This window comes from Haematobia irritans, chromosome 1, assembly GCF_050003625.1.
Source record: "Haematobia irritans isolate KBUSLIRL chromosome 1, ASM5000362v1, whole genome shotgun sequence".
Taxonomy (NCBI): domain Eukaryota; kingdom Metazoa; phylum Arthropoda; class Insecta; order Diptera; family Muscidae; genus Haematobia; species Haematobia irritans.
The window spans coordinates 254492456-254519561 of record NC_134397.1 but is presented as its reverse complement, the minus strand read 5'-3'; the positions used below and the strand labels follow the sequence as shown (position 1 = coordinate 254519561).

Here is a 27106-nt window from a genome sequence, read left to right as displayed (position 1 = left end):
TATTTCTATGGAAAATTTTGTCAAAATTTTATGTCTATGGAAAATTTTGTCAAAATTTTATTTCTATAGAAAATTTTGTCAAAATATTATTTTTGTAGGAAATGTTGTCAAAATTGTATTTCTATAGAAAATTTTGTCAGAATATTATTTTTATAGAAAATTTTATCAAAAAAGAATTCTACCAATCGTGGCAAACGTGGAGACACACACTGAAAGAAGAGTTTTCTTTTCTGAGGAACGAAATTTTAGACAAATTAAGTTTTCTTTTGATATTAAAATATTTTATATTGAAGTAAATAAAAATGATTAGATAAAATCGTTGCAACACTTGTCACAAATTCCGGTTTATTTGCTCTTTAAGAAAATACTTTATAGCAAAAGGAATTTTCGTTTGTCTAAAATTTCGTTCCTGAGGAAAGTATTTTTTCTTTGGGTGCATCGACGCAAACTTCACGTCATTGTGCCACTTTATGGATGATATGGAGATAAAATATCTGGAAAATTAATTAAGTTTTTCACTTTGAATGTGACAAAGTTGTTTTGCGTTCTCTCTATTTTTAGCGTTTTGTTAATAATGTATTTCTTGTAATTGTATTTCTAACGAAAATTTTGGAAAATTTTATTTCTAAAGAAAATTTTTTCAAAATTTTATTTCTATTAAAATTTTTGTAAAAATTTAATTTCTTTAGGAAATTTTGTCAAACTTTTATTTCTATAGATTATAGTTATCGTTTCTAATGAAAAAAACTTTGTATCTAAAATTAAAATTTAACTTAACTTTTTTTTATTTTATTTCTATAGAAAATTTTGTGAACATTTTTTTTCTATAGAAAATTTTATCAAAATTTTATTTCTTTCGAAAATTTTGTCAAAATTGTATATCTATAGAAAACTTTGCCAAAATTTTATTTCTATAGAACATTTTGTCAAAATTTTATTTCTTTAGAAAATTTTGTCAACATTTTATTTCTATAGAAAATTTTGTCAAAATTTTATTTCTATAGAAAATGTTGTCAAAATATTATTTTATGGAAAATGTTGTCCAAAAATTTATTTCTATAGAAAATTTTATCAAAAATGTATGTCTATAGAAAATTTTGTCAAAATTTTATTTCTATAGAAAATTTGGTCAAAATTTTATTTCTATAGAAAATTTGGTCGAAATTTTATTTCTATAGAAACTTTTGTCAAAATTTTATTTCTTTTAATTTTTTTTTTTAAATTTTATTTCTATAGAAAATTTGGTCAAAACTTTATTTCTATAGAAAATTTTGTCAAAATTTTATTTCTATAGAAAATGTTGTCAAAAATTTATCTCTATAGAAAATTTTGTCAAAATTTTATTTATATAGAAAATGTTGTCAAATATTTATTTCTATAGAAATGTTTTCAAAAATTTATTTCTATAGAAAATTTTCTCAAAATTTTATATTTATAGAAAATTTTCTCAAAATTTTATTTCTGAAAAAAATTTTGTCAACATTTTATTTCTATAGAAAATTTTGTCAAAATTTTATTTCTATAGAAAATGGATCGGGCTATTACAATCTTTATTTATTTAATTTTTTTTGACAAATCATTTAAAAAACCTTTTGAAAATGAAAAATCTACAATGGGTTAATATACCACAAGACTGACTATAATTATTGACAATGTACAGTGATACGTTCATAAATGTATGCATCTATACAGGCAACCAATTGCAACCAATACGTGAAATTGACTATCATCAATAAATATAAATTAAGTTGAAACTTTTCCCCCGTGAAATACAAACATATTCTAGGATAAATACCAGGACGAATAAACTATATACAGCGATAAACAGTGGAATTATATGTGATAATAAAATAATATTAATATCATACACAAAAGGAGGAACATTTTATGAAATATAACCATGTTAGGCCCATGGCGTATATCTTACATGGAATAGGTACATTTTGATACAGATTAAAGTTTCATAACGGAAAGTCTAAAGTCGGGCGGGGCCGACTATATTATACCCTGCACCACTTTGTAGATCTAAATTTTCGATACCATATCACATCTGTCAAATGTGTTGGGTGCTATATATAAATGTTTGTCACAAATACATACATTTAAATATCACTCGATCTGGACAGAATTTGATAGACTTCTACAAAATCTATAGACTCAAAATTTAAGTCGGCTAATGCACTAGGGTGGAACACAATGTTAGTTAAAAAATATGGGAAATTTTAAGGAAACTTCGCAAAAGTTTATTTATGATTTATCGCTCGATATATATGTATTAGAAGTTTAGGAAAATTAGAGTAATTTTTACAACTTTTCGACTAAGCAGTGGCGATTTAACAAGGAAAATGTTGGTATTTTGACCATTTTTGTCAAAATCAGAAAAACATATATATGGGAGCTATATCTAAATCTGAACCGATTTCAATCAAATTTGGCACACATGACTATATTACTAATTGTACTCCTAGTGCAAAATTTCAAGCTAATTGGGCCAAAACTCTGGCTTCTGGGGCCATATAAGTGCATATCGGGCGAAAGATATATATAGGAGCTATATCTAAATCTGAACCGATTTCAATCAAATTTGGCACACATGACTATATTACTGTACTCCTAGTGCAAAATTTCAAGCTAATTGGGCCAAAACTCTGGCTTCTGGGGCCATATAAGTGCATATCGGGCGAAAGATATATATAGGAGCTATATCTAAATCTGAACCGATTTCAATCAAATTTTGCACACTTGACTATACTACTAATTGTACTTCTAGTGCAAAATTTCAACCAAATTCGGCCAAAAATTTGGCTTCTGGGGCCATATAAGTCCATATCGGGCGAAAGATATATATGGGAGCTATATCTAAATCTAAACCGATTTCAATCAAATTTTGCACACTTCACTATACGACTAAGTGTTATGTTTGTTCAAAATTTCAAACAAATCGGTATAAAACTCTGGCTGCTGGGTCCATATTAGTGCATATCGGGCGAAAGATATATATGGGAGCTATATCTAAATCTGAACCGATTTCTTCCAAAATTAATAGGGTTCTATTCTGACCCAAATTAGGAACATGTGCCAAATTTGAAGGCGATTGGACTTAAATTGCTACCTAGACTTTGATCACAAAGATGTGTTCACAGACAGACGGACGGACGGACAGACGGACATGGTTATATCGACTCAGGGACCCACCCTGAGCATTATTGCCAAAGACACCATGTGTCTATCTCGTCTCCTTCTGGGTGTTACAAACATATGCACTAACTTATAATACCCTGTTGCACAGTGTGGCGCAGGGTATAAATATGGGAAACATTTAAATCTGAAGCAATTTTAAGGAAACTTCGCAAAAGTTTATTTATGATTTTTCGCTCGATATATATGTATTAGAAGTTTAGAAAAATTAGAGTCATTTTTACAACTTTTCGACTAAGCAGTAGCGATTTTACAAGGAAAATATTGATATTTTGACCATTTTTGTCGAAATCGGGAAAACATATATATGGGAGCTATATCTAAATCTGAACCGATTTCAACCAAATTTGGCACGCATAGCAATATTGCTAATTCTACTCCCTGTGCAAAATTTCAACTAAATCGGAGTTAAAAATTGGCCTCTGTGGTCATATGAGTGTAAATCGGGCGAAAGCTTTACATGGGAGATATATCTAAATCCGAACCGATTTCAACCAAATTTGGCACGCATAGCTACAATGCTAATTCTACTCCCTGTACAAAATTTCAATTAAATCGGAGTAAAATATTGGCCACTGTGGTCATATGAGTGTTAATCGGGCGAAAGATATGTATGGGAGCTATATCTAAATCTGAACCGATTTCAATAAAATTTGGCACACTTGACTATAGTACTAATTGTTCTTCTTGGGCAAAATTTTAAATAACTTAGGGTAAAACTCTGGCTTCTGGGGCCATATAAGTCCATATCGGGCGAAATATATATATGGGAGCTATATCTAAATCTAAACCGATGTGTTCCAAAATCAGTAGAGATCTATTCTGAGCCAAAACACATACTTGTGCCAAATTTGAAATCGATTGGACTAAAACTGCGACCTAGACTTTGATTACAAAATGTTTTCACGGACAGACGGACATGGCTATATCGACTCAGGAGCCCACCCTGAGCATTTTTGCCAAAGACACCATGTGTCTATCTCGTCTTCTTCTGGGTGTTGCAAACATATGCACTAACTTATAATACCCTGTACCACAGTGTGGAGCAGAGTATAAAAAAATTTAAAACAAGTATAAATGGCCGTAAGTTCGGCCAGGCCGAATCTTATGTACCCTCCACCATGGATTGCGTAGAAACTTCTACGAAAAACTGTTATACACAATCGAATTACTTGGGTTGTGGTATCTTAAATCGTTTTCTAAATTGTGAGTTAGTCCACACGTGGTATATATTAGACAAAAAGTTATGTAAGTCTACGGTACGTAGGGAGCCAGAATTGAAATATGGGGGTCGCTTATATGAGGGCTATATACAATTATGAACTTGATATGGACCAATTTTTGTATGATCGGGGATCGATTTATCTGAGGGCTATATATAACTATAGACCGATATGGACCTAGTTAGGCATGGTTATTAACGGCCATATAAAGGGTGATTCTTTTGAGGTTAGGATTTTCATGCATTAGTATTTGACAGATCACGTGGGATTTCAGACATGGTGTCAAAGAGAAAGATGCTCAGTATGCTTTGACATTTCATCATGAATAGCCGAACGATCTGCCACAACGTCGAATTTTCAGTGAATGGGCCCTAGAAAAGTTGGCAGAAAATCCGCTTTTTTATCGACAAATTTTGTTCAGCGATGAGGCTCATTTCTGGTTGAATGGCTACGTAAATAAGCAAAATTGCCGCATTTGGAGTGAAGAGCAACCAGAAGCCGTTCAAGAACTGCCCATGCATCCCGAAAAATGCACTGTTTGGTGTGGTTTGTACGCTGGTGGAATCATTGGACCGTATTTTTTCAAAGATGCTGTTGGACGCAACGTTACGGTGAATGGCGATCGCTATCGTTCGATGCTAACAAACTTTTTGTTGCCAAAAATGGAAGAACTGAAACTTGGTTGACATGTGGTTTCAACAAGATGGCGCTACATGCCACACAGCTCGCGATTCTATGGCCATTTTGAGGGAAAACTTCGGAGAACAATTCATCTCAAGAAATGGACCGGTAAGTTGGCCACCAAGATCATGCGATTTGACGCCTTTAGACTATTTTTTGTGGGGCTACGTCAAGTCTAAAGTCTACAGAAATAAGCCAGCAACTATTCCAGCTTTGGAAGACAACATTTCCGAAGAAATTCGGGCTATTCCGGCCGAAATGCTCGAAAAAGTTGCCCAAAATTGGACTTTCCGAATGGACCACCTAAGACGCAGCCGCGGTCAACATTTAAATGAAATTATCTTCAAAAAGTAAATGTCATGGACCAATCTAACGTTTCAAATAAAGAACCGATGAGATTTTGCAAATTTTATGCGTTTTTTTTTAAAAAAAAGTTATCAAGCTCTTAACAAATCACCCTTTACTAGCACAATGTACCAAATTTCAACTGACTCAGATGAAATTTGCTCCTTCAAGAGGCTCCAAAACCAAATCTCGGGATCGGTTTATATGGGGGCTATATATGATTATGAACTAATATGGACCACTTTTGGCATGGTTGTTAAATGTCATATACTACCACCACGTACCAAATTTCAACCAGATCTGATGAATTTTGCTTCTCCAAAAGGCATCGGAGGTCAAATCTGGGGATCGGTTTATATGTGGGCTATATATAATTATGGACTGATATGCACCAATTCCTGCATGGTTGTTGGATACAATATACTAACATCACGTACCAAATTTCAACCGTATCGGATGAATTTTGCTCTTCCAAGGGGCTCCGGAGTTCAAATCTGGGGATCGGTTTATATGGGGGCTATATATAATTATAGACCAATTTTGACCAATTTCTGCATGGGTGTTTGAGGCCATATATTAATACCCTGTACCAAATTTCAACCGGATCGGATGAAAATTTCTTCTCTTAGAGGCTCCGCAAGCCAAATCTGGTGGTCGGTTTATATGGGGGCCATATATAAATATGGACCGATGTGGACCAATTTTTGCATGGTTGTTAAAGACCATAAACTAACACCATGTACCAAATTTCAGCCGGATCGGATGAAATTTTCTTCTCTTAGAGGCTCCGCAAGCCAAATATGGCGATCGGTTTATATGGGGGCTATATATAAGTATGGACCGATGTGGACCAATTTTTGCATGGTTGTTAAAGACCATATACTAACACCATGTACTAAATTTCAGCTGGATCGGATGTAAGTTACTTCTCTTAGAGCGTCTGCAAGCCAAATTTGGGGGTCCGTTTATATGGGGGCTATACGTAAAAGTGGACCGATATGGCCCATTTGCAATACCATCCGACCTACATCAATAACAACTACTTGTGCCAAGTTTCAAGTCGATAGCTTGTTTCGTTCGGAAGTTAGCGTGATTTCAACAGACGGGCGGACGGACGGACATGCTCAGATCGACTCAGAATTTCACCACGACCCAGAATATATATACTTTATGGGGTCTTAGAGCAATATTTCGATGTGTTACAAACGGAATGACAAAGTTAATATACCCCCATCCAATGGTGGAGGGTATAAAAAACTCCCCAAAATTATGGAAAATCCCCATATCCCCCACTCAGAAATTTCGTCCCCTATTCACGAAAAAATATCCCCAATTTGTGGAAAATCCTATCGCCCTCTAACGCTATCTCTTTATTTAATTTTTTTTTATGATCAAAATCTATTACCACAATCTAAGTAGTTAAAAAGATTCTTAGAAATACTCTATATTATTTTCATTATTTCAGTTTTCTTTAACCACAGTACAATAGTAGAACAGTAAAGAGCCACACCACAAATGACAGGGTGAAAGTTTCACTGCAATCAGCTTAAAAAACAAATTACAACATCAACAAATTGCAAAAAAAAAAAGACAAAAATATACATTTATGTTAATTAAAAGTTAATATAATACAATTTTTTTTTTAATGAGTGACTTTCTGTAGTAGCATCCTTTAGAGTGTTGTCCATACTAGTGACATTCCGCTCTCGAATCGTTTTCATTGAGCTTGGCACCAAAGTATAGGGAAATTATTATTATTATTATAAAAAAAATAGTAAGAAAAAAAATAGTAACGGCTTTAGGATTTCAACGGCATTGGATTTCACATAACCCCATTAAAATCGGGGTTATTTATAAATTTAAATCGGCGTGGTTGATATTGTGCAATACGAACAATATGATTCTTTTGAACAAAATAATAAACAAAAATATAGCATTTTACTTTTTATTTGAATAAATAAAAAATATATTTGAATCTACAAGTTATAACCTTTGAATTGGTAACATTTTGTGCCAGCTACCCAATCATTTTTATAAAATCATATATTATGACATACATTCGTTTCATTACATTTCATTTGGATATTAGGAAATGGTTACATGTCCCTTTTGTTCAATTATATTCATTGACCATTACCTGAAAAAAACAGTAGCATACATTTAGGCATTTGCATTTATAACAATTCCCATCAAATATTGTTATACAGTCTATAACATTACAATGCATACACTGTTAACAAGCATTAAATTTTTAAATACCAACACCAAAAAAACCCAAAAATAATTGCAATTCATAAAACGTTTAATATGTATTTTAATATAATTTCACAAATATGTATATGTGTTTTATATTAAAAAGTTTATTGTTTTTATTATATTCAATCAAAACATAATTTAATGTGTTTTAAGATTAAACATTTTTTTTATTGGCAAATCTGTTAATATGATAAATTTATAAATACATCCACTGATATCTTGTTATTGTTTATTTGTTGTTTGTAAATCGTTGGGATTTTCAACTACTGTCACTCTGTATATAACTGCGATAGACCACCGGCTGTTGATCCAATATTGAGGATTCCCCGTAACATTTTGATTGTGATTTATGAACACAAGTACGTCGTTCATAATGCCAGGTGAAATCATAAGGACAACTCATTATCATAAGGAAACCATTGAGACAATAATGATAATATTCACATATCTGTGGATGAGGCATATAATCGTAAACACCTTTGCGGCAACTCAAACGTACCGAAGAACGTAACTGCAAATAGAAAAGAAAGGGGAAAGAGTAAAATCAAATATAAATAATAAAATATGAAAGCTGTTATAATACGTTCACACTATGCTCGATATCTCCTCAAAGTATCCCAGCTAAACCTTTCATTACCAAATAATCTTGGAAGTAACCTAGTCACGGTTGGCAGAATTCTACCAAAGATGGTAGATTTTTTAAAGTTTGGTAGATTGGTAGAATCCTTGATGTTTTGATAGATTTTGCCAAATTATATATCTTTCCAACTAAGAGGTACGTACATTAATTTTCTATAGAAATAAAATTTTGACTAAATTTTATGTAGAAGTAAAATTTTGACAAAATTTTCTATATAAATAACATTTGGACAAAATTTTCTATAGAAATAAAATTTTGACAAAATTTCCAATAGAAATGAAATTTTGACAAAATTTTTTATAGAAATAAAATGCTAACAACATTTTCTATGGTGAAATGCGTCTTCGGTGCTAAGCAAAACACGTTTTGTATTTTAAGGATAAGAAATCTTTGGTCTTACGACAATACTTTTTTCATAAAAATTTACGTCACGGAAGTTTCACAACGCTCTGCAATTTAATCCTCGTTTTGATCTAATTTTCAAACATTTGGAGTAAAACGTATTTTTATAAAAACGATCGTTGCTGATTATTTTTATATATTAGATGATGTCAAAATTTTCTATAGAAATAAAATTTTGGGCAAATTTGCAATAAAAATAAAATTTTGGAGAAATTTGCTATAAAACTAAAATGTCGACAAAATTTTTCTCTGCGAATAAAATTTTGACAAAATTTTCTATAGAAATAAAATTTTGACAAAATTTTTATAGAAATAAAGTTTTGACAAAATTTGTATAGAAATAAAATTTTGAGAAAGTTTTTTTATAGAAATAAAATGCAAAAAACATTTTCTATGGAAATAAAATTTTGACAAAATTCTCCAAAGGAAATAAAATCTTGTCAAAATATTTATAGAACTACAATTTTCATAAAAAATTTTATAGAAAAAAATTTTGACAAAAATTTTCTATAGAAATAATATTTTGACAAATTTTTTTATAGAAATAAAATTTTGACAAACTTTTCTATCGAAATAAAATTTTGTCTAAATCTTCTATAGAAATAAAATTTTGACAAAATTGTGTATAGAAATAAAATCTTGACAAAATTGTTTATAGAAATAAAATTTGTACAAAATTTTCCATAGAAATAAAATTTTGACAAAATTTTCTTTAGAAAAAAAATTTTGTTGAAATTTTCTATAGAAATAAAATTTTGACAAAATTTTCTATAGAAATAAAATTTTGACAAAATTTTCTATAGAACTAAAATTTTGACAAAATTTTCTATAGAATAAAATTTTGACAAAATTTTCTAGAGAATAGAATTTGGCAACATTTCCTATAGAAATAAAATTTTGTCGAATTTTCAATAAAAATAAAATTTTGTGAAAATTTTCTAAGAAAATACAATTTTGACAAAATTTTCTATAGAAATAAAATTTTGACAAAATTTTCTATAGAAATAAAATTTTGACAAAATTTTTATAGAAATAAAATTTTGACAAAATTTTCTATAGAAATAAAATTTTGACAAAATGTTTATAGAAATAAAATTTTGACAAAATTTTTATAGAAATAAAATTTTTATAGAAATAAAATGTTGACAAAATTTGACAAAATTTTCTAGAGAATAGAATTTGGCAAAATTTAATATAGAAATAAAATTTTGTCAAAATTTTCAATACAAATAAAATTTTGTGAAAATTTTCCATAAAAATAAAATTTTGACAACATTTTCCATAGAAATAAAAATTTGACAAATTTTGTATAGAAATAAAATCTTAACAAAATTGTTAATAGAAATAAAATTTGTACAAAATTTTCTATAAAAATTTTCTATGAAATTTTGACAAAATTTTCTATAGAAATAAAATGTTGACAAAATTTTCTTTAGAAATAAAATTTAAAAAAAAAAATTCTATAAAAATAAAATTTTGTTGAAATTTTCCATAGAAATAAAATTTTGACAACATTTTCTATAGAAATAAAATGTTGATAAAATTTTTATAGAAATAAAATTTTGACATAATTTTGTATAGAAATAAAAATTTTACAAAATTTAAATTTTACAACAAAATAAAATTTAGACAACATTTTTTATAGAAATAAAATTTTGACTAAATTTTCTATAGAAATAAAATTTTGACTAAATTTTCTAAATTTTCGCACACTCACGCCATTGTCATCAGCTTGACTCATGTGTGAGACACGAAAATTTTCGACACGACAATTTCATGTCACGTGAACACTTAATTAGGAAGACAAAACGACTTTATTGAAAAGTTTACAGACTTTTGGACAAGGAAAAAACTTTATATCAGAGAAATGCCTCTTCCATGCTAAGCAAAAAACGCATTCGTATTTTAAGGATAAGAAATCTTTGGCCTCACGACAATACCTTTTTTCAGTGTAGCTATAAGCGATACTTTTTTCTCCGTAGAAATAGATATGAAATGGGCGATTTTAGCAGATTTTTTAGAAATTGGAATCTTTGTGATACGCATTAAGTAACACAGATACAGTTTATCTTAATGTCATTTTGCAATTAGCTGCTACAACGAGACCTATTGCTGTAGTCACTCGCGAAATGCAATCTTTAATATAAAGTCACTGAAGTTTCCGCCTGTTGTACAAATATTTGCAATTTGTTCTATGATTCCAACACTCAGACTTGGGTCTTCAGTTCAACCATTGAAATTTCGGCCTCGATATTTTAATCACTGAGTGTTCAATTTAGAATCTAAGTTTTCGAACTCTAATGGATATATTGGAGTTCCTTACCACCTAGGGCATTAAAGCCCTGCGTACGAAATTGTTTTGCCTAAGATTTACGTCACGGAAGTTTCACAACGCTCTGCAATTCAAACATCATCATTTTGATCTAATTTTCAAACATTTGGACTAAAACGTATTTTTATAAAAACGATCGTTACTGGTTTTCCATAAAAATGTAGACATTTCTTACCTTACAACTTGTTGGCATTTCTTGATCACACTTTTCCGATTGGGCATTAAAATAGGTATTCCTGGGGCATAACATAGGTATGGCCAAACCATTGTAGCAGGTGAAGAAAGCCGAACATGATTCCTGATGAGGTATATGGTGAATAGCTCGTGTATTATCTGAACATTTTGGGGCATTCGACATTTGAACAATATCAATAGAATTGAGTTCATTTCCTTTTATTTCATTAGCTGAACTAAAATTCAAGTCCTGGTTAATATCATCGCCATCAATCAAATCATCAGCATCTCCATTACTTTGATCCTCTCCCAGAGCTTTAGCCTCATCGTCTATATCAGATTTTTGAAATTTCTCATCGAAAATACTTTGAACTCCTTCACTCCCCACAATATTGCACTTGACATTCTCGGGATCATCACATATACCTTCGACCTCATTGAAGAAATTACCCCCCAAACATTCTCCCTCAAATGAGGCATCACCATCACAGAAAATATATTTCGAACAACTACGTTTACTGGAAACGAATGTATCAGGTTCACTGACATTAAAACATTCTGGAAATTCAAGAGCATTGACATCTATGTGAGCGGTCAATATTGCTAACGTCATTAATAATTTTCGAAAATTCTTGTTCATCTTTCACTTGAGGTTATTTTTTTTTTCAATCCTCCCAAATAAATTCCTTTTGCAATTTTCGATGGAATTTTTTTCTAATGCGGTTTTCTTGTTTTTGCAGAATCGGCGTAGTAATGGTCTATATCGTCACACGTCTGGTAAGAAACTTCGCGCTTTGTTAATTTATTCATCAAAATGATACTCTTCCTCCCAAAAGAAATCTAATCAAGAAGACATGTTCAATCAGTCAGTCGGTGTGTCAGTCATTGAATCTTATCTGATTTCCCAAGAGGGGAAATGTGTTATACCAAAAACATTGATACGCAATGTCGTTTAGAACAGTGGGAAGAAATATTAGAAAAGCAGGTAAGCAAGTTTTATGCGACGGCATAATTTTTGTATACATACGACAATCACCATATAACATTTTAAAAATGTTAGTTAAGCTACTTTAATTTTATCCAATTGCCTCACAGTGACAACTACATCGAAGTTCATTTCATTTCTATGTGAATATCATAGTTAAAAAAATCTTACAAAAAATAAATAAGATGTATTCTCTATCTCTAACTCTCTCTCTCTCTCGGCTGAGGTAAGTTCAGTCTCCTACAAGGTCACAATAAGGACCCACTAAACCTTCCACAATAGGTTAGGTTAGGTTAGGTTAGGTGGCAGCCCGATGTATCAGGTTCACTTAGACTATTTAGTCCATTGTGATACCCCATTGGTGAACTTCTCTCTTAAAGGGTGATACGATCAACATTTGGTCAATATAAACTTGACGTATTTCTTTCAATTTTGCATTTAAAAAACCTGAACACCCCTCATTTTGAAGGTGTGTGTGTGTGTGTGTAGAATGTTGCTCCTATTTTGATTTTGGAATTCACTCTTCAGTTGTCAAAATGCCGTCCAAGCAAGAAGAGCAGCGTATCAAAATTTTGCTCGCGCATCGCGATAATCCGAGCTACTCGCACACAAAGCTGGCAAAATCGCTAAAAGTTGCCAAATCAACCGTTACAAATATAATTAAAGTGTTTGGGGAACGTTTGTCGACAGCCAGGAAGTCTGGATCGGGGGGAAATCGAAAACCGGAAGCCGCTGAGACGACAAAGAGAGTTGCCGGTAGTTTCAAGCGAAACCCTAACCTCTCTCTCCGAGATGCCGCAAATAAGCTGGGTGTATCGTCTACAACCGTGCATCGAGAAGGTAGTAATTCCAAATCGCGATGATAAACAAAATACGACGGCCAAAGCGCGATCCCGGAGGCTGTACACGACGATGCTGACGAAGTTTGACTGCGTGGTAATGGACGACGAAACATACGTCAAAGCCGACTACAAGCAGCTTCCGGGACAGTAGTTTTATACGGCAAAAGGAAGGGGAAAGGTAGCAGATATTTTCAAGCACATAAAACTGTCAAAGTTCGCAAAGAAATATCTGGTTTGGCAAGCCATCTGTACCTGTGGCATGAAAAGCAGCATTTTCATAGCTTCCGGGACTGTCAGCCAAGAAATTTACGTGAAAGAGTGTTTGAATAAACGTTTGCTGCCTTTCCTGAAGAAACACGGTTGTTCCGTACTGTTTTGGCCGGATTTGGCATCTTGCCATTACGGACGAGCAGCTCACGGCAAACTGGCTTTCTGCGGCGAAGAAGGTGGACAAGGTGGCTGTACAAAATCTGATGGCAGGTGTCAAGCGTGAGGCCCGGCAATTCGGATTTGGAAAAGCGAAAGCCTAACTGAATATTTTTCCTGAATTTTATACTAATTGAACTTGAAAAAGAAATTTAATTTGATTTTTTAAATAAACGATTTCACCGATTTACACGCGTTTTCCCTTGATCAAATTTTGACCGTATCACCCTTTATCACTGAGTGCTGCCCGATTTCATGTTAAGCTCATTGACAAGGGACGTCCTTTTTATAGCCGAGTTCGAACGGCGTTCCAAATTGCACTGAAAACACTTAGAGAAGCTTTGAAACCCTCAGAAATGTCACCAGCATTACTGAGGTGGGATAATCCACCGCTGAACAACTTTTTGGTGTTCGGTCGAAGCAGGAATCGAACCCACGACCTTGTGTATGCAAGGCGGGCATGCTAACCATTGCACCACGGTGGCTCCCTTCCACAATAAGAACACAAGTGTTTATCTCTCTCGATTTAAAATCTCTCTCTCTCACTCTCTCTCTGATATTATAAAAATCTGAAAAGAGCAGCCATTCGGAAAGAGGATTTCGCTTCGTCGGTTGCATGATGATCGATAGTTGATGAAGATTCAGTTCGTTGACAAAAGCGTCGGTAATGAGAATTTGGTTCGTTGATGATCGATATTTGATAGCAGATTCGGTTCATTAATGAATGCGTCGGTTATTTTATGATCGGTAGTTGTTGAGAATTCGGTTCGGTAGAGGATGAGAACGTTGGTTCATATATATTTGGTAGTTGATGAGAAATTCGGTTCGTTTATGATCGGTAGTGGATGAGCTGGTATTCGAAAGGAGGAATTCGGTTCGTAGATAACCGGTAGGTTATACGTACTCCGATTCGTCGGTTGTATGATGATCGATATTTGATGGAAGATTCGACTCGTTGATAATTACCTCGGTTCCTTGATGAGAATTCGGTTCGTTTATGATCGATATTTGACGGTAGATTCGATTCGTTGATAAGTGCGTCGGTTCCTTTATGATCGGTAGTTCATAAGAATTCGGTTCGGTAGCGGATGAGAATTCGGTTCGTTTATGATCGATATTTGACGGTAGATTCGATTCGTTGATGAGTGCGTCGGTTCCTTTATGATCGGTAGCGGATGAGAACTTTGGTTCATCGATATTTGGTAGTTGATGAGAAATTCGGTTCGGTTATGATTGGTAGTGGATGAGCAGGTATTTGGAAGGAGGAATTCGGTTCGTAGATAATCGGTTATACGTACTCCGATTGGTCGGTTGTATGATGATCGATATTTGATGGAAGATTCGACTCGTTGATAAGTGTCGACTAGTTGATAATTACCTCGGTTCCTTGATGAGAATTTTTGCTGATGATCGATTTTGATGACATATTCGGTTCGTTGCTTAGTGCTTCGGTTGCTTGATGATCAATACTGAGAATTCGGTGGTTGATGATTAGAATTTGATGAGAGATTAAGTTCGTTGAGGATTTGGCCGATTCCTTGATGATAGATAGTTTTGAGAATTCTCTTCGATTATGGTCGATAGAGGATGAGACTGTTGATTCCTCGATGTTTGTTAGTTGATGAAGTAGTGAAGGATGAATCCGGTTCGTAGATAATCGGTGGGTTATACGCACTTTGGTTCGTCGGTTGAATGACGATCGATATTTCATGGGAGATTCGGTTCGTTGAAAGGTGTGGTAATGCGAATTCGGTTCGTTGAAGAATGGTATTTGATGCGAGATTCGGTTCGTTAATGAGTGCTCCGATTCCTTGATGTTAGGTGGTTGATGAGAATTCGGTTTGTTGATGATCGAGAACGGATGAGAACATTGGTTTATCGATATTCGGTTGTAGATGAGTGGATGAGCTGCTATTTGGAAAGAGGAATTCGGTTCGCTGATAATTGGTAGATTATACATACTTTGGTTTGTCGTTTGCATGCTGATCGATATTTGGTGGAAGATTTGGTTTTTTGATAAGTGCGTAGGTTCGTCGATAAGAATTCGGTTCCTTGATGATCGATATTTAACGAAAAATTCGGTTCAATGATGAGTGCGCTGATTCTTTGGATGAAAACGTTGGTTCATCGATGTTCGGTAGTTGATGAGGTATTCTTCGGTTCGTAAGAGATCGATAATGCAACTACTCTACTGGATGGTCTACCAGCGAACTCTAGATCCAAAGGTCGCAGTGCTGGAACATTAGATTTGAAGATCCCAATAAGAAATTACGTTCGTTTACGATCGGAAGTTGATGAGCACATCCATTTGTTGATGGGGAATTCAGTTTGTAGGTGATCGGAGACTAGTAGTTCGGTTCGTTGATAAGTGCGTAGGTTCGTCGATAAGAATTCGGTTCCTTGATGATCGACATTTTATGAAAAAATCGGTTCAATGATGAGTGCGCTGATTCCTTGGATGAAAACGTTGGTTCATCGATGTTCGGTAGTTGATGAGGTATTCTTCGGGTCGATAATGCAACTACTCTACTAGATGGTCTACGAGCGAACACTAGATCCAAAGGTCTCAGTGCTGGAACATTAGATATGAAGATTCCAATAAGAAATTACGTTCGTTTACGATCGGAAGTTGATGAGCACATCCATTTGTTGATGGGGAATTCAGTTTGTAAGAGATCGGAAACTAGTAGTTCGATTTGTTGATGATTGGGAACTTGTTTATTGGTCGATTTTTAGGTGATCGGTAACTAATTCCTCGGTGTCCGGAATTGGACGTCTTTGTGTTGCTACAATTGATTGTTGTAGGAGACAAGTTAGGTATCGTAAGTGATGTGATAGTTGTCCCTGGGTCGGTAATCGCCTACGGTCGGTTATAGTATTACTGACTAAAGGTGTGCACTTGAGTAATATTTAGCTCACGCACACTCACGACGGAGAAATCTTATTCACGTACAATCACGCCCGATATTTTTTGGTAGGACTAACGCTCACGCACGCTCACGAAAAGAAAATTTGTACTCACACACGAAAATCTTGACTCACGAAAAATATCGTGACTCACGAAAAATGTCGTGACTCACGAATAATTGTATGAGTGATTTATCCTTAGAACCTGACTGAAAACATGAGTATGGTTAAAATCTTACCACCTAGGATGTCAATAAAATTATAAATGAAAGCATTTTCTGTTCGTCAGCGGAATTATTTTCGTGAGCGTGTTTTTCCGAAATTCGTTACTCACGCACACTCAAGAACATATTATTTTCGTGACTCACGGTCACGCATGACATTCGGTTGGTTAATCACACACACTCACGCCATTGCCGTCAGCGTGAATCACAACTCACGCGTTAGTCACGAAAATTTTCATGAGTCACGACAATTTCGTGTCACGTGCACGCCTCTATTACTGACTACTATTATGGAAACTATTCTAGTAACTAGTCAACGAACAAACGGTAGGCCCAAAGGCCTCAGTGGTGGGACTGTAGATCCGTGGATCTCAGAGTGTAAGTTGGGTCGTTTATGACAAGTAGTGGATGATACCGTTGACTCTTCGATGATCGGTAGGACTTCGATTTGTTGATGAGGACTTCGGTTCGCAGGTGATCGATAATTTATGAAAACTTCGGTTTGTAGGTGATCGGATACTGTAACATTCGTTGATAGGTGGATGATTGGTCGTAGCTGAGTAGTTCGGTTCATTGGTCATTGGAAAATTGTGTGGTCGTCAATTTGTAGTTGATTGGGAACTTGTTTATTTGTCGCTTTGTAGGTGATCGGTAATTGGCCGATTTCGGGAAGGTAGATAATAACTTCAGACGTTTTTGTGTTTCTACAGTTAATTATTGTCATATTATATGTAATTTTGTACACACAAAAAAATGGTTTATTTCCGATATAAAATCGTTTGTAATTTCATTTTGGATCTAAGAAGTAGCAAGAAAAATGTTTTATTTTTCTAAAAGAAAAAAACACAATTTATATATATTTATTTATTTATAATTTGGCATTAACAATATTTTTGTAACAACAGAATATATAGTGTACATTTAGGAGAGCAAAAATATTCTACAAATATTAAAATAATAAAATTGAATTTGGGGTCAAGATCCCGAAAAATACTGGCAACACTCTATAGAAACATAATATTCATTTGGAGTTGTATTGAAATGACTTGACATCAATTTTGGGTTGTATTAGTCGAAAAAGTCTATCACGCATCCACGTGGGTAATAATCTGCAAGATAAAAAAAATAGAAATATAATTACACCATGTCTTACTCAACCTACGAGTACTTCTGATGAAGTTCTATTGGACAACCAAATATACAATTTAGCCGAAGGTGTTCATTTTAGACATAAAGAAATTGACTGTTGGACTAAAACTAAATTTTCTTTCTATAGAAATTTTTGTTAAAATTTAATTTCTATAGAAAATGTTGTTAAAACTTAATTTCTATCGAAAATTTTGTTAAAATTCTTCTATTTCTATCGAAAATTTTGTCAACATTTTAATTCCATAGAAAATTCTATGAAAATTTTATTTCTAAAGAAAATTATGTCAAAATTTTATTTCTATACAACATTTTTGGAGAAGAATATTTCGCTCAATGAAGTGAATCGTTTTAGAACGTCCCGTTTATATTTTCATTTTGGTACTTACTCTAGCAATTTATAGATTATACTACAGGCTTGTGGTAATGCCATCTCATCCAGACCACGCAGCATACCGGAAACTGCTTGACCAGCAACATAAGCACCATCCAAAAGTGGCGCCTTTTCGCTAAGGCCACATGTTGTAAGGAAATTCTTGGTTGCCTCATGTGTTGTCAAATACGTTGGCATAATCGTAGTTATTTGTATGCCATAATTTTCACTGCCCAAATCAGCTCTCAATGAGGCCATGTACGATCTTATAGCACTTTTAGTGGAGCCATAATGTTGGACAATCGGTGTTGGGAATAGGGCACTCAATGAACTAACGGCCATTATATGACCACGTTTCAATTGTTTCATACGAGGCAAAAATAATTGATTAATCCATAGATGAGAGGTAAAATTGACATTGACCAACATTTGAATTTCCCCAAATGTCATGGGCGATGAACTATCGGTGAAACGAATTAGACCAGCATTGTTGACAACAATGGTGATGTCATCAAAATCTCTTACAACTTGTGAATGAAAATCAACCAATTGATGATAGTTGGATATGTCAACCTAAAATATGAGAAAACAAATTAATTGTAATTATCTTATTTGAGAAGTTTATTCATTAGTTTATGTTGTATGTAAATATCCCTTTATACATTTCTATAGACAATTTTGTGAAAATTTATTTCTATATAAAATGTATGAAAATTTTATTTCTATAGAAAATTTTGTCAAAAATGTATTTCTTTAGAAAATTGTGTCAAAATTTAATTTCTATAGAAAATTTTGTGAAAATTTTATTTCTATAGAAAATTTTGTCAAAATTTTATTGCTATAGAAAATTTTGTCAAAACTTTATTTCTATAGAAAATTTTGTCAACATTTTATTTCTATAGAAAATTTTGTTAAAAATTTTTTTATAGAAAAATTTCTGAAAATTCTATTTCTATAGAAATTTTTATCAAAATTTTATTTCTATAGAACATTTTCTCAAAATTTTATTGCTATAGAAGATGTTGTCAAAATTTTATTTCTATAGAAATTTTAGTAAAAATTCTATAGAATATATATAGAAAATATAGAAAAAATATATAAAATTTCTATAGAAAATTTTATTTTTATAGAAAATTGTGTCAAAATTTTATTTCTATAGAAAATTTTGTCAACATTTTTTTATAGAAAATTTTGTCAAAACTTCATTTCTGTAGAAAATGTTGTCAAAATTTTATTTCTATAGAAAATTTTGACAAAATTTTATTTCTATATAAAATTTTGTCATAATTTTATTGCTATAGAAAATTTTGTCAAAATTTTATTGCTATAGAAAATTTTGTCAAAATTTTATTGCTATAGAAAATTTTGTCAAAAGGTTACTTCTATAGAAAATTTAATCAAAATTTGATTTCTATAGAAAGTTCTGGCAAAATATTTTTTTTATGAATATTTCGTCAAAATTTTATTTCTGTATTATTTTTGTATCAAAATTTTATTTCTATAGAAAATTTTGTCAAAATTTTATTTCTATAGAAAATTTTGTCAAAATTTTATTTCTATAGAAAATTTTGTCAAAATTTTATTTCTATAGAAAATTTTGTCAAAATTTTATTTCTATAGAAAATTTTGTCAAAATTTTATTTCTATAGAAAATTTTGTCAAAATTTTATTTCTATAGAAAATTTTGTCAAAATTTTATTTCTATCGAAAATTTTGTCAAAATTTTATTTCTATAGAAAATTTTGTCAAAATTTTATTTCTATAGAAAATTTTGTCAAAATTTTATTTCTATAGAAAATTTTGTCAAAATTTTATTTCTATAGAAAATTTTGTCAAAAAAAAATGTATAGAAAATTTTCTCAAAATTTTATTTCTATAGAAAATTTTGTCAAAATTTTTTTTATAGAAAATTTTGTCAAAACTTTTTTTCTATAGAAAATGTTGTCAAAATTTTATTTCTATAGAAAATTTTCTCAAAATTTTATTTCTTTAGAAAATTTTGTCAAAATTTTTTTATAGAAAATTTTGTCAAAATTTTATTTCTATAGAAAAGTTTGTTAAAATTTTATTGCTAAGAAAATTTTGTCAAAATTTTATTGCTATAGAAAATTTTGTCAAAATGTTACTTCTATAGAAAAATTTTATCAAAATTTTATTTCTATAGAAAGTTCTGTCATTGTGTCAAAATTTTATTTCTATAGAAAGTTTTGTGAAAATTTTATTTCTATATAAAATTTGTGAAAATTTTATTTCTATATAAAATTTTGTCATAATTTTATTTATATAGAAAATTTTGTAAAAATTTTATTTCTATAGAAAATGTTGTTAAAATTTTATTGCTATAGAAAATTTTCTTAAAATTTTATTTCTATAGAAAATTTTGTCAAAATGTTACTTCTATAGAAAATTTTATCAATATTTTATTTCTATAGAAAGTTCTGTCAAAATATTATTTTTATAGAATATTTCTTCAAAATTTTATTTCTATAGAAAATTTTGTCAAAATTTTATTTTTATAGAAAATTTTGTCAAAATTTTGTTTCTATAGAAAATTTTGCCAAAACTTTATTTCTATAGAAAATTTTATTTCTATAGAAAATTTTGTCAAAATTTTATTTCTATATAAAATTTTGTCGTAATTTTATTTCTATAGAAAATTTTGTCTAAATTTTATTGCTATAGAAAATTTTCTTAAAATTTTATTTCTATAGAAAATTTTGTCAAAATGTTATTTCTATAGAAAATTTTGTCAAAATTGTACTTTTTTTGGAAATTTTCTCAAAATTTTATTTCTATAGAAAATTTTCTCAAAATTTCATTTCTATAGAAAATTTTGTAAAAATTTTATTTTTATAGAAAATTTTGTGAAAATTTTATTTTTATATATAATGTTATTTTTATAGAATATTTCGTCAAAATTTAATGCTGTATAAATTTTGGTTAAAATTTTATTACTATGGAAAATTTTGTCAAAATTTTATTTCTATAGAAAATTTTGTCAAAATTTTATTTTTATTGAAAATTTTGTCAAAATGTTACTTCTACAGAAAATATTATCAAAATTTTATTTCTATAGAAAGCTTTGTCAAAATTTTATTTCTATAGAAAGCTTTGTCAAAATTTTATTTCTATAGAAAATTTTGTCAAAGTTTTATTTTTATAGAAAATTTTGTCAAAAATTATTTCTTTAGAAAAATGTGTCAAAATTTTATTTCTATAGAAAATTTTGTCAAAATTTTATTGCTATAGAAAATTTTGTCAAAATTTTATTTCTATAGAAAATTTTGTCAAATTATATTTCTATAGAAAATTTTGTCAAAAATTTATTTCTTTAGAAAATTGTGTCAAAATTTTATTGCCATAGAAAATTTTGTCAATTTTTTTTTTCTATAGAAAATTTTATCAAAATTTTATTTCTATATAAAATTTTGTTAAAAATTTATTTCTTTAGAAAATTGTGTCAAAATTTTATTTCTATAGAAAGTTCTGTCAAAATATTATTTTTATAGAATATTTCGTCAAAATTTTATTTCTATAGAAAATTTTGTCAAAGTTTTATTTTTATAGAAAATTTTGTCAGAAATTCATTTCTTTAGAAAATTTTGTGAAAATTTTATTTCTATATAAAATTTGCGAAAATTTTATTTCTATATAAAATTTTGTCAAAATTTTATTTCTATATAAAATTTTGTCAAAATTTTATTTCTATAGAAAATTTTGTCAAAATTTTATTGCTATAGAAAATGTTGTCAAAATTTTATTGCTATAGAAAATTTTGTCAAAATTTTATTGCTATAGAAAATTTTGTCAAAATTTTACTTCTATAGAAAATTTTATCAAAATTTTATTTCTATAGAAAGTTCTCTCAAAATATTATTTTTATAGAATATTTCGTCAAAATTTTATTTTTATAGAAAATTTTGTAAAAATTTTATTTCTATATAAAATTTTGTCATAATTTTATTTCTAAATAAAATTTTCTCAAAATTTATTTCTATAGAAAATTTTGTCAACATTTTATTGCTATAGAAAATTTTGTCAAAATTTTATTTCTATAGAAAATTTTGTCCGAATTTTATTTCTATAGAAAATTTTGTCAAAACTTTATTTCTATAGAAAATTTTGTCAAAACTTTATTTCTATAGAAAATTTTGCCAAAATTTTTTTTCTATAGAAAAGTTTGTTAAAATTTTATTGCTAAGAAAATTTTGTCAAAATTTTATTGCTATAGAAAATTTTGTCAAAATGTTACTTCTATAGAAAAATTTTATCAAAATTTTATTTCTATAGAAAGTTCTGTCATTGTGTCAAAATTTTATTTCTATAGAAAGTTTTGTGAAAATTTTATTTCTATATAAAATTTGTGAAAATTTTATTTCTATATAAAATTTTGTCATAATTTTATTTATATAGAAAATTTTGTCAAAATTTTATTTCTATAGAAAATGTTGTTAAAATTTTATTGCTATAGAAAATTTTCTTAAAATTTTATTTCTATAGAAAATTTTGTCAAAATGTTACTTCTATAGAAAATTTTATCAATATTTTATTTCTATAGAAAGTTCTGTCAAAATATTATTTTTATAGAATATTTCTTCAAAATTTTATTTCTATAGAAAATTTTGTCAAAATTTTATTTTTATAGAAAATTTTGTCAAAATTTTGTTTCTATAGAAAATTTTGCCAAAACTTTATTTCTATAGAAAATTTTATTTCTATAGAAAATTTTGTCAAAATTTTATTTCTATATAAAATTTTGTCGTAATTTTATTTCTATAGAAAATTTTGTCTAAATTTTATTGCTATAGAAAATTTTCTTAAAATTTTATTTCTATAGAAAATTTTGTCAAAATGTTATTTCTATAGAAAATTTTGTCAAAATTGTACTTTTTTTGGAAATTTTCTCAAAATTTTATTTCTATAGAAAATTTTCTCAAAATTTCATTTCTATAGAAAATTTTGTAAAAATTTTATTTTTATAGAAAATTTTGTGAAAATTTTATTTTTATATATAATGTTATTTTTATAGAATATTTCGTCAAAATTTAATGCTGTATAAATGTTGGTTAAAATTTTATTACTATGGAAAATTTTGTCAAAATTTTATTTCTATAGAAAATTTTGTCAAAATTTTATTTTTATTGAAAATTTTGTCAAAATGTTACTTCTACAGAAAATATTATCAAAATTTTATTTCTATAGAAAGCTTTGTCAAAATTTTATTTCTATAGAAAATTTTGTCAAAGTTTTATTTTTATAGAAAATTTTGTCAAAAATTATTTCTTTAGAAAAATGTGTCAAAATTTTATTTCTATAGAAAATTTTGTCAAAATTTTATTGCTATAGAAAATTATGTCAAAATTTTATTTCTATAGAAAATTGTGTCAAATTATATTTCTATAGAAAATTTTGTCAAAAATTTATTTCTTTAGAAAATTGTGTCAAAATTTTATTGCCATAGAAAATTTTGTCAATTTTTTTTTTCTATAGAAAATTTTATCAAAATTTTATTTCTATATAAAATTTTGTTAAAAATTTATTTCTTTAGAAAATTGTGTCAAAATTTTATTTCTATAGAAAGTTCTGTCAAAATATTATTTTTATAGAATATTTCGTCAAAATTTTATTTCTATAGAAAATTTTGTCAAAGTTTTATTTTTATAGAAAATTTTGTCAGAAATTCATTTCTTTAGAAAATTTTGTGAAAATTTTATTTCTATATAAAATTTGCGAAAATTTTATTTCTATATAAAATTTTGTCAAAATTTTATTTCTATATAAAATTTTGTCAAAATTTTATTTCTATAGAAAATTTTGTCAAAATTTTATTGCTATAGAAAATGTTGTCAAAATTTTATTGCTATAGAAAATTTTGTCAAAATTTTATTGCTATAGAAAATTTTGTCAAAATTTTACTTCTATAGAAAATTTTATCAAAATTTTATTTCTATAGAAAGTTCTCTCAAAATATTATTTTTATAGAATATTTCGTCAAAATTTTATTTTTATAGAAAATTTTGTCAAAATTTTATTTCTATATAAAATTTTGTCATAATTTTATTTCTAAATAAAATTTTCTCAAAATTTATTTCTATAGAAAATTTTGTCAACATTTTATTGCTATAGAAAATTTTGTCAAAATTTTATTTCTATAGAAAATTTTGTCAGAATTTTATTTCTATAGAAAATTTTGTCAAAACTTTATTTCTATAGAAAATTTTGTCAAAACTTTATTTCTATAGAAAATTTTGCCAAAATTTTTTTTCTATAGAAAATTTTGTCAAACTGAATTATTTACGTATATAATCGGCCTTTTTTGTTTAATGTATACCCCGTATGGACTAACTTACAATTGAGAACACGGTGCTAAGGAGTTTTACGATACCTTGCCATCGACAAGTGTTGCCGCAACCCAAGTAATTCGATTGTGGATGACAGTCTTTAGTAAAAGTTTCTATGCAATCCATGGTGGAGGGTACATAAGATTCGGCCTGGCTGAACTTACGGCCGTATATACTTGTTGTTTTTAAATTTTCCCATAGTTCATAAAAATTCGCCCATTATAAACAATTTTTTAGTTCTTTTTTCTGATATAATCACATCAAATTATTTTGTTTCTGTGGCACAAAAACAAAAACTATTCTTACCTTATAAGATTTGGCCTTAACATTGAACACTTCATTCAAATATTTCGCCGTATCCTTGGCTTTATCTTCGAGTATATCGACCACAGCAATATCACAACCTCTTTTGGCTAACTCTATGGCTAATTGTCGGCCTAAACCTTGGGCACCACCGGTTACCACTGCCACTTCTCCATGAATATTTGTCTCATTTCGTTGAAAAAATAACTCACCAATTACCGTAATGATTAAAAATAATGGAAACAAAATAATCGAACACAATAAATGGGATGAATATTTCAAAGATACAAACAATTCATTGCTAGCCATAGCAATTGAGATTTTTTAAATTATTTTTCTTCGACCCCTGCTCAATCACAACTTAAGATGAACTGTTGTATAATTTTTAGTTTTAGGAGAACATATTTATTTGGGAATAGGAATCTTTATGCTTGCCAAAAAAATATAAATTCAATGGTTTACACTAGGCTACAAAAAATACGATTTATTTAATTTTTTCAAAAAAAAAATATTTTAGAACTTTTGGAAAATGCTGCTACCATATTCACTACGTGCTAATAGTGTTTGCTGTTTTGATTTTGACAAAATTTTCCAGAAAAATAATTTTTTTGCAAAATTATGTATGCTCATAAGGACGAGGAGAAGATGAGCGTTTATATTGATGGAGATCTAGTAGAGGAGACTTTGAACGTTCGCTACCTAGGAATGGAATTCAGTCATAATTTGCAATGGGATAATCACATTAGCTCCCTGAAGTCAAAGTTATCAGCCAGTATAGGGATACTATATAAGTTTAAAAATAAAATAGATGTTCATACAAAATCGTACATCTAAGCTACCTTCCAATGGTGTATGCTTTTAGATGGAGTAATTCTCTGCAATCATTACAAGCGGCTCAGAATAAGGCGCTTAAAATCGCATTTAATTTTCCCAGGAGATTCTCCACCATAAGACTCTATAAGGAATATTCGAAAGGTATCCTTCCTATAAGGGGTTTATACAGACGTCAACTTAACATGCATGTTTATAATACATTTGGGACTTTGGTTCCGCAGACTTCACAATTCCGCACAATACTCATAGGCACACAAGGCAGGCGATGAACCTGACATATGTGAGATGCCGTCTAGAAGTCACTAAAAAATGGATTTCTTTCTCTGGCCCTCATGATTTTAATAGTCTCCCAATATATCTTAGGCAGGAATTTTCACTGTCCAAGTTCAAACAAGATTTGAAAAGATATTTGATACATAATATGGAAAACTTCTCACAAACTGAAATAGTCTTATTATTTTAACTTTCGATAGTTATTATTTTACTATTAATACTTAGTTATTGATCTTAAAATAAATAATATTCAATTGTAAATGTTATAAATGCCTACTACTAGCCTCTACAAGTCTGTTTTTTTTTTTGCGCCGAGGCATATATTTATATTGTTATGAATTAATATTGTAATTTTCTATATTTTAAATAAAAATATAAAATTTTGACAAAATTTTCTATAGAAATGAAATTTTGATAAAATTTTCTATAGTAATAAAATTTTGACAACATTTTCTATGGAAATAAAATTTTGACAAAATTTTCTATAGAAATAAAATTTTGACAAAATTTTCTAAAGAAATAAAATGTTGACAAAATTTTCCAAAAAATTGAATTTTCACAAAATTTTCCATAAAAATAAAATGTTGATAAAATTTTCTATAGAAATAATGGCCTCTACAAGAAATAATAGCCCCTACAAGTCTGTTTTTTTTTTTTTTTGTTTGCGCTGAGGCATATTTTTATTTTGTAATGAATTAATATTGTAATTTTCTATATTTTAAATAAAAAAATAAAATTTTGACAAAATTTTCTATAGAAATGAAATGTTGACAAATTTTTCTATAGAAATAAAATTTTGACAAAATTTTCTATGGAAAAAAATTTCTATAGAAATAAAATTTTGACAAAATTTTCTAAAGAACTCAAATGTTGACAAAATTTTCCAAAAAATTTAATTTTCACAAAATTTTTTTAATTATGAAATGTTGATAAAGAGTTCTATAGATATAATTTTGACAAATTTTTCTATAGAAATAAAATTTTGACAAAATTTTCTATGTAAAAAAATTTCTATAGAAATAATGTTTTGACAAAATTTTCTAAAGAACTCATATGTTGGCAAAATTTTCCAAAAAATTTAATTTTCACAAAATTTTCCATAATTATAAAATGTTGATAAAATTGTATATAGAAATAATGGGAGCCAACGTGGTGCAATGGTTAGCATGTCCGCCTTGTCTACACCAGGTCGTGGGTTCGA

The 27106-nt window shown here is 29.2% G+C and overlaps 2 protein-coding genes across 2 annotated transcripts; both read right to left on the bottom strand.

The window, feature by feature from the left end:
• Positions 1-7748: 7748 nt before the first annotated feature.
• LOC142219652 (peritrophin-44) lies at positions 7749-12000 on the bottom strand. The gene is made up of 2 exons (XM_075288536.1): positions 11253-12000; positions 7749-8214 (listed from the first exon to the last, which is right to left on the bottom strand). The coding sequence occupies exons 1-2, from the start codon at positions 11889-11891 to the stop codon at positions 7963-7965; spliced, it is 891 nt and encodes a 296-aa protein (XP_075144651.1). The 5' UTR covers positions 11892-12000; the 3' UTR covers positions 7749-7962.
• Positions 12001-17484: 5484 nt separating this feature from the next.
• LOC142235807 (17-beta-hydroxysteroid dehydrogenase 13) lies at positions 17485-25107 on the bottom strand. Its single transcript, XM_075307067.1, has 3 exons — positions 24802-25107; positions 18171-18727; positions 17485-17744 (listed from the first exon to the last, which is right to left on the bottom strand). The coding sequence occupies exons 1-3, from the start codon at positions 25105-25107 to the stop codon at positions 17657-17659; spliced, it is 951 nt and encodes a 316-aa protein (XP_075163182.1). The 3' UTR covers positions 17485-17656.
• Between the last annotated feature and the right edge of the window lie 1999 nt (positions 25108-27106).

What these genes read in the sequence shown, in the direction of transcription:
- LOC142219652 (XM_075288536.1), bottom strand. Translation starts at nt 11,891, where the DNA reads ATGAACAAGAATTTTCGAAAATTATTAATGACGTTAGCAATATTGACC. An exon ending in AAATGCCAACAAGTTGTAAG is followed by an intron (nt 8,215 to 11,252) that starts GTAAGAAATGTC and finishes TTCTATTTGCAG; the next exon opens with TTACGTTCTTCGGTACGTTT.
- LOC142235807 (XM_075307067.1), bottom strand. Translation starts at nt 25,107, where the DNA reads ATGGCTAGCAATGAATTGTTTGTATCTTTGAAATATTCATCCCATTTA. An exon ending in TTAAGGCCAAATCTTATAAG is followed by an intron (nt 18,728 to 24,801) that starts GTAAGAATAGTT and finishes CTCATATTTTAG; the next exon opens with GTTGACATATCCAACTATCA. An exon ending in ATAATCTATAAATTGCTAGA is followed by an intron (nt 17,745 to 18,170) that starts GTAAGTACCAAA and finishes TTTATCTTGCAG; the next exon opens with ATTATTACCCACGTGGATGC.